The sequence below is a fragment of the Crocodylus porosus genome, unplaced genomic scaffold (genome assembly GCF_001723895.1).
Source record: "Crocodylus porosus isolate Cpor-Errol unplaced genomic scaffold, CroPor_comp1, whole genome shotgun sequence".
NCBI lineage: Eukaryota > Metazoa > Chordata > Crocodylia > Crocodylidae > Crocodylus > Crocodylus porosus.
This window is the reverse complement of record NW_017728931.1, coordinates 38,363,635-38,371,909: the sequence shown is the minus strand read 5'-3', so window position 1 is coordinate 38,371,909 and position 8,275 is coordinate 38,363,635. Positions and strand designations below refer to the sequence as shown.

Genomic DNA, 8,275 nt, shown 5'->3' with positions numbered 1-8,275 from the left:
GAGGGGGAGGGATAAAATTCCTTGCATCCTGTCACGTAATCAAATTAATATCTACTAGTGGTTTAATATGCCACCCTGCCCTACCTCCTGACAAACCTCACAGCAATACAAGGAACACTGATGCAGTACTTGCCACACCTTCATTTAGAGGAGTATTCCAATGAAAACCTTTTAAGAGAAAAGCTTTGCACTGGTCACTAAACTGCTGTATCACCCAAGATCAGGGTCTTACTGTGTAGCCAGGGAAATGCATTCAAATGCTGTGAAACCCCATTTTCAAGTTTGGGCTGAACAACTTTAAAGAAATACTTTGGAAAAGCTGAAACAACCCCTACTATATTAAAACTGGCTGATAAAACTAAGACTACAGTCTGCACCTGAATTTCTGGTTTCTTTCAGTAGCTAGATTAGTGAAATAATGAATGTTCCCAGTATTTCATTCCTGCTTTCTTGCTTACATATTGCTTCTTTTAATAGTAGCAAATATAATACAGGAAAAAAACATACATGGACATAGATCCAAAAAATGCAACCAGAACCAGAAACTACTGCTATATATGTAGAACCTCTGGAGATTTAATCAAGTGATAATTCAGGTTTGATTTACTGTTCCCAGAAAATTAGATACCTTTAACATATCAGCTGCTTCCTTCCTGCGCTGTGCCATGTCCTCAGATTCAGTCAGAAGGTCATCCAACAACAGGGATTTGTAGAGCTGTCCTACCAGTTCACTCTGAAGAGTGTCCTTCACGTGATTCACCAGGAAATGCATCACTGCCTTCGGCACACTGCAAGCCAAAAAGAGAGGAGAAAAGAAAAAAAAAAAAAAAAACTAAACCCATGAAACCAGGACATTATTAAAACATTAAATGAGTTAATCTTCATGCTCAAATGCAAATAATTTGGCCTGAAGTGACAAGAGATATTTGCATATTAGGGTTGTGCGAAACTGCTGTGTTTTGAACTGGTTTCGGAGGACAGCAATTCGTTTTGGCGTTTCGGATCACTGTCCTGTTTTGTTTCGACCAAATCTGTTTTGGAGATTCAGCTCAGCTGAATCTTCTCCAAATCTGTTTTGAATGGCCTGCAAGGGAAGCTGCACGCTGCCCTACCCAGCCAGGTGGGACTTGGGGCTGGGGCCTACAGGGCCCCAGCGGGCAGCAGGACAGGGCTGTGGGTGGCTCGTCTGGGGAAGGACTGCTGCCCTCTGTGCAGGTGAGGAGACCCCCGCACAGATCTCTGATCCCCATCACACCAGGTTGTGGGGCAGAGAAGCAGCACAGAGTGGCGAGCAAGCCTGCTGTCCCTGCCAGGCAACTCAGCCCCACAGGGACCATAGACTCATGCTGTGGTCTTCTAGCTGCTGCTAACCACCCCACACTGCCCCAGCGACGTGGGTCTACACAGGGCGGGCAGCAGTGGCGAAGAGACCCCAGCATGGATCTCTGCTCCTTGCAGAGCCAGGTCGCATGGCAGGGCAGTGCTGGTCCCCTCCACCCAACCTAGCTCCACAGGGAGCAGAAATCTGGGACTGCATGGGGCAGGCAGCGGTGAGGAGGAGACCTGGGAAGGGATCTCTTCTCCCTGGGGAGCCAGGTTGCACAGCAAGGATTGCCCAGCTCCCTGTTCCATTTTCCAGCCCCTAGTTCAATTCCCCCAGCTCTTCCTGGGGCATGCGGGTCCCTGGATCAGCACGCCATGTTTCAGCAGGTTGGGGCCAGCAGCAGCACCAGTCTTCCCAGCACTCTGCGTGGCCTGTGCCAAGCAGCTGCCACTGTCTCCAGCCTTCAGTGGCAGCCTGCTGAAACCCTGCGTGCAAATCAGGGGCCACACCCTGCAGTAAGAGCTGAGGGAAGTGATCAGAGTGCTAGATGTCAAAATCAGAGTACTCCCTCCCCCACTCTTTCCCCTCTCTCTTCTTAAGTTTTTAATTCCCTGCAAGCTCAGCTCCAAAACATTTCTGAAATGTTTTGGAGCCATTTCAGAGCCTTGTGTTTCAATTCAGATTTGGTGTATCATGTGCCAAAATGGCCCAAAACACCTCTGAAACGAAACAGCTGCCAAAATTTCACACAGCCCTATTATATATTACTGTAAGCTTAACTGCTTTTCCTAAATAGTTGCAGTGATTATATGCAGTCTAACAGCCCAGATCTTTGCCTCTGAGGCAACTTGGAGTGAGGTGGTTACCACGAGGGTGGAGCTGAACTGTTCTCAGTGGTGGCAGATCAGAACAAGGGGCAATGGTCTTAAGTTGCAGCAAGGAAGGATTAGGTTGGATATTAGAAATAACTCTTTCACTAGGAGTGTGGTGAAGCACTGGAATGGGTCACACAGAGATAATACAAATCTCCAACCTTGGAGCTTTTTAAGGCCCAGCTACAGGAAGACCTGGCTGGAATAATCTAATTGGAGACGGTCCTGCTTTGAGCAGGGGGTTGGACTAGATGACCTCCTTAGGTCCTTCCAACCCCAATTTTCCAAGATTCTATGATTGTACTTTACAGTAAACGAAGGGACTGTATGCTTTGTTCAAATAATAGAAAGCATAATGTATTTTTATTACAGTAAGAACCAGCAGTCAATCAAGACCAGAAATAACGGTCACAAGCCTGCAGAAGGTAAATTCAGATTAGACATCAGGAGGTGCTACTTCACTGTCAGAGCAGCTAGGGTCTGGAACCAACTTCCAAGAGAAGTGGTGCTGGCTCCTACCCTGGGGGTCTTTAAGACAAGGCTAGACAATCACCTTGCTGGGGTTGTTTGACCCCAGTACTCTTTCCTGCCATGGCAGGGGGTCGGACTTGATGATCTGCTCAGGTCCCTTCTGACCCTACTAACTAACTATGAAACTAAGATCAGGCCCCAGGAAGCCCAGCATACTGAAACACTAAGAAAGCTCTTCAGTACAAGATAATAACCAAGGCCTTGCCTATACAATGGCTGTTTCTGCTGCCAAAAGGCATGCACACCTGCAAGGTCCCCCTGCAGCAGCTGTGCTGGCACAGTGTGAAGGGCATCTTGGGAAAGCATCCACCACTGAATGGGTCATTAACCCTAGTAGAGAGTACAAGGGTCTACATATATCTTCTGCTGCTGGTAATCTGCCAGCTTACAGTTCTGTCTGCAGAACTTGCACTCTGTCCTCAAAATTATGTAGTGCGGACCAGATGGAAGGGGCAAGAGGAATGGACACAATGTTTAAAGCATTTAACAGCAAAAACACAGCTCTTCCAAAACAGATGCGGGGGGGAGAGAAGGGGTCAGTTAGATGGGAATTGGTGAGATAATACTATTATAATATATATTACTGAATTGCCTACAAGCCCTAGTTATGGAACAGCCCCAATGTGCTCAGTACTGCATAAACAAAAGAACCCCCCTGTCCCAGACAGCTCACAGGCACTTTTTTTGTACTGTCAGGATGCTGCAAGACCCTTTCATGGGTACCACGGTGCAACTGGGAAGGGATGCACCACATGAATGTTCCTGCCTGCATTAGGGCTCCCTGATAACCTTAAAGCAGGCACGAGTCCCTAGTCACGCCGTAGCCCTTCCCAGACCAACCCTCCATGGCATCTCCTGGAAACCATGATATGCGGGGCCGGTGGAATTATTCGATAAGCCTCCCTCCATTTGAGCTGCAGTAAACTGCTGCTCTATGAACTGCGGGAGAGCCTGCCTATGGAACTGATTTTGTGCTTTAGTGATCGAGTCTGTGCCCTCATTACAAGTAGGCACGCTACTAGCCTAAGCAGAAAAAAACAAGATTGCTGCCTATAGCCCTTACTGACCCAGCTAGCTTAGATTGAAAGTACCACTAAACTCAGGTCAAAGTTGCATTTGGATGGAAGGGGCCCGAGGCAACACTGTGGTAAAAGCCTCTATGCAGAAAGATACAGAACGTTCTTTTCAAAAACAGGCATTTCCAAAATATATCTCTGCAGTAGATATTACATAGCTTTGAATGTAAGAGCAACTACAATGCAAATGTTCCCCATCTATGAATGTAGAGAAAAAGTGCATAACAAGGAGAAATCTTGTTCAGAATCATAAAAGGAAATGCAGCTCAACTAAAAGTACTGAGATAAAAGTTAAGTAGTAGTTGATTTTCGCTGAGGATCAGGAACAAAGTCAACTAGACTTTTCAATAACATTCCAGTGGAACACTACACAGCCTCTGCCCCAAAGACCAATAAACCTACATTAGACACAATACTGAAGAATTTTCTGGAGAAAACAATTTTGCAGTGGCCACAGTACTGGCAAAGTAACTTGATTTAACCTCCATCTTCTAGTTTTTCTCCCTCTCTTTTTTTTAATTAAACATAAAAAAGAGCATACATTGCTTTCTTCCTAAAAAGTATTAATAAAATCATGTAGTCACTTCTCTGTTTTCTCCTTAGATTGAAACAGAACCACAATCTGCTTTAAAGAGAATAACAGCATTAAAAAAAACTGTTGGCACAACTTGTATGTATGGCTGCTTAGATATACACTTCTTCAACTCTTATGGCCAAGGACTGAAATACTTTAGCATAAGAGCTCCACATGAGCTTCCTTAGTTGAATGGCTGAAAAGCTGAGTGTTTTGAAAGCCTAACTATACTTGCGGTTTTACCACAATCCACCTAACACTAATTGCAATGCCCTACAGCTGTAGGGCTCAAACTTTTGGCCACATGAGCCAGACGAGTGACATGGGGCTGCTCTGCAGGCCGGATCTGGCCCCACGCATCAGTTCCCACACTGCCTTGTGTTAGTCCCACACACCAGGAATGGGCCCCACAGCACCCTGTGCAACCAGTCTACCATGTAGGGCCATGTTATCCAGTCTATAGGGCTCCACCTCACCTGAAAATTTGGCAGCAGGGCAATTAATGCTGCCTCACCGCCAATTTTGGAAGCTTGCAGTGCAATATAATACAGATCCCAAAAAGAGAAGAAAGCAATACTAGACACACTGAAACAGTGCATCCTTCTCCTTAGCAAATTACTTTAGTTTGATTAGAAATAAATTTCACAACTTCTACTCTTGCAGAATGATTATATTGTCCGTCTCACTAACAAGACAAAGCAATATAAAAGCAACTTAATACTGACCATCACCTGCTGCTGAAAAAACTTTCATAGCTTTGGGAGATAAGAGTGCCAATACATAAAATATGAGGCATTACCTGTCCTGAATGTTCTTTCGGACAATAAGGAAGTAGGATTTAATAAGTCGTTCAATCACCTCACAATCTCGTTGTTCACGGGCAGAGAGTTTACGTGCAACAGGTACAGGCTATGTAAAAAAGCAAAACACAAAGTTAACCTGTAAACACTGTTTAAAACATTTCACTTCTTTGGATAGCAGAATGTAACTTTCAAAGGAAAGGTACAATGCAGTACCCCTCCTCCCCTCCAAAAAAAAGCCCTTTAAGAGAAAAAAAAGGTAACATTTTTTAGTTGACAGATGTTCAATTTTTCACTAACTCAAGGTCCCTGACAGTGAAAATGCCTATCCATTCATTGCTGCTGAACCTGGGTGTTTATGCTACCAATGACAGTAGATCATTTTGCAGCACTAGTGACGTAGGAAAACTGTGAGAATGTAGTCAGTCTGTTTCTCCAGTTTTATAGTCTAAAGGTGCTAAATTCAAAAGAAGTCTTGTTTCCTGGATCTGAGCTACAAGATGCAGTTACATCATCTCTCAACTCACCACATCCAACAGGTTGACAGCATACCCTTTCTGTGGGCTGGCAGGTAAGACTGAAACTGGTTTGGGCTTTTCCTCAGTAGACAAGTCTTCTGTTTTTGAGGGTTTTAACATCCCTCTCCAGCTGCCTGTACCAGGCTCTTGTGTTGCATCCCCTACTCCAGGGACAGCCTACAAAAAGATCATAATACAAATATACACCAAAGAGTCAAAAATCCAAGACACCACAAAGGCAGTCTCCAGTGAAGTATATCACAACTCAACTGTGGGCAAAAGGTGGTGGTCTGCATGTTGGAGTGTACATCCCTTTCTGAGATTCAGCCTAGTCTTTGCTTCCAACACCTTTTCTCTCGCTTCCAACACCTTTTCTCTCCCTTTAACTCTGGGTAGCAGACTTCAGAAATGCATCCAATACACTAAATATTGAGCAATGTCAGTGTGAACAAACTGACTAAATTTTTTTAAAACGTGTTTTAAATGTCTCAAGAACCCAATTTTCATCCTCAAGAGGAAGAGGAGATAAGAGTGCCAATACATAAAATATGAGGCATTACCTATCCTGAATGTTCTTTCGGACAATAAGGAAGTAGGATTTAATAAGTTATTTAAATAAGGTGATTATCTCCTCTGATCTCGGGAGCTAGGAGCAGTGGGGAGAGGAAGTACACAGGCACACGTGTGTCTTACACACACGTGTGCCCCCTTACCCGACCCGGAGCAGAGGCGAGAGGAGCAGAGGCGAACGGAGCAGCAGTGGGGGCAGCAGCAGCTGATCCCCCAAAGGTAAGTGGGGCAGAGGGGCTGACGCAGCTGAGCCGTATCCGGAGGGGAAGCCCCCCGGATCCCTCTCAGCTGAACCAGTAGGGAGCCGCACGAACAGAGCGCGCTCCCGAGTAGGGAGCACGCTCACTTGGTAGGGAGCCATGCTCCCAAGCCGTGCGAACAGAGCGCGCAAACAGGTGCGGTCTGTAAGAGCGCACTGGTGATTGCGCTGGAGGGGGAGCAGGAGGGGCCCAGAGGCCGACTCGTGTTAGCGTGGGCCAGAGGACCCGAACTCAGCTAGAAACTCCTACGATGGTGTTGACACGGAGTGCTGCCAGGGCCCCTGCCCGGGGGGCGCGGCCTTCCCGGGGCTTGTCTGAGGCCTCCACCCAGACGGAGCCCACGGGGGGGCTGGCGTCCCCCAACCCCCTGGCCTGTGGGAGCTGCCCCGCAAGGCCTGGGGGGGCAGGGACTGGAGACCCCCACACCTGTCCTACAGGCGCCCGGAGGTGCAGGTGAGGGAGCTCCAACAGGAGGTTAGCAGGCTGAGGGGAATCAGGGAGACAGAGGAAGAAATTGACAGCTATTTTCTTTCCCTGCAGGGTGGTACGACCAAGGAGGATGCACCTCAAGATGAGCCCTCCACTGCTAAGTGGCAGACGGTCACCTCCCGTGCCAGGGCTGCTCGAGACACAGCAGCACCAGTTCCTCCAGTCCGGCTGGAGAACAGGTACGAAGTCCTGGCAGCCCTGGAGGAGGAGGACAGAGAGGACGAAACCAGGGAGGAGGCAACTCCACGCACACCACGTCCCGTGCAAGCTGAAGGAGGCAAGAAGGCCAGGAGGAAGAAGCGTCGCGTGATAGTCATTGGTGACTCTAACCTGAGAGGTACGGAGGGCCCATCTGTCGCCGGGACCCCTAGGCACGTGAGGCATACTGCCTACCTGAAGCGAGGATTCAGGACGTGAAAGAGATGCTCCAAACTGTAATCCAGCCCACCGATTATCACCCCATGGTCCTAGTCCATGTGGGCACTAACGATGCGGCCAGGAGGAGCCCTGATCGCCTGATGGAGGACTACCACGCTCTGGGGTGCGTGCTGAAGGAGACGGGCGCACAGGTGGTTTTCTCTTCTTTCCTGCCAGTGAGTGGACGAGGCAGACGGCATGAAACATGCATTGCGGAGACCAACTGGCAGCTACAGGAATGGTGCTTTGAGGAGGGCTTTGGCTTCCTCAGCCACACCCGGCACATAATGACAAAAGACATGCTGGGATGGGACAGGCTCCACCTTTCCCCTAAAGGTAAGCGTGTGTTCTCTTCTAGGTTGGCGGACTTCCTCCAGCGGGCTTTAAACTAGGCTCGTCGAGGGAAAGGGAAGATGAGGGCAGAGGAAACATCAGATTGCCAGATCAAACAGCACCCACAACTACAGCCCAGCCCAGCCCAACGAGCGAAGCAAACAAACAGGTAAGACAGAGGGGCAGGGTAACGCTGGGACTAGAGGGTCAGTACACACATCCACAGGAGGCCTCAAATGCCTCTACACAAACGCTCGTAGTATGGGCAACAAGCAGGAGGAACTCACCCTCCAGCTGGCTGACACGAGCCCGGACATAGTGGGGATTGCGGAAACATGGTGGGACGAAATGCATGATTGGGCGGTGAATGTCAACGGCTATAGGCTGTACAGGAAGGACAGGATAGGAAGGAGAGGTGGGGGCGTGGCGCTCTATATTAAGGAGGAATACACATCCTCGTCAATTAGCAAGGAGTCAGGCGAGGGGCACTCTGAAGTGCTTTGGGTTAGAG

The 8,275-nt window shown here is 48.1% G+C and overlaps 1 protein-coding gene across 4 annotated transcripts in view; it reads right to left on the bottom strand.

The window, feature by feature from the left end:
• DNM1L (dynamin 1 like) overlaps nucleotides 1-8,275 on the bottom strand; it is a 60,219-nt gene that overhangs the window by 3,167 nt on the left and 48,777 nt on the right. For all 4 annotated transcript variants that reach the window (XM_019544641.1, XM_019544643.1, XM_019544642.1 and 1 more), the window contains 3 exons: nucleotides 5,705-5,872; nucleotides 5,177-5,286; nucleotides 629-788 (listed from right to left, as the gene is read on the bottom strand). In XM_019544641.1, coding sequence (XP_019400186.1) covers nucleotides 629-788; nucleotides 5,177-5,286; nucleotides 5,705-5,872 — 438 coding nt within the window. The remainder of the gene's footprint in view (nucleotides 1-628; nucleotides 789-5,176; nucleotides 5,287-5,704; nucleotides 5,873-8,275) is intronic.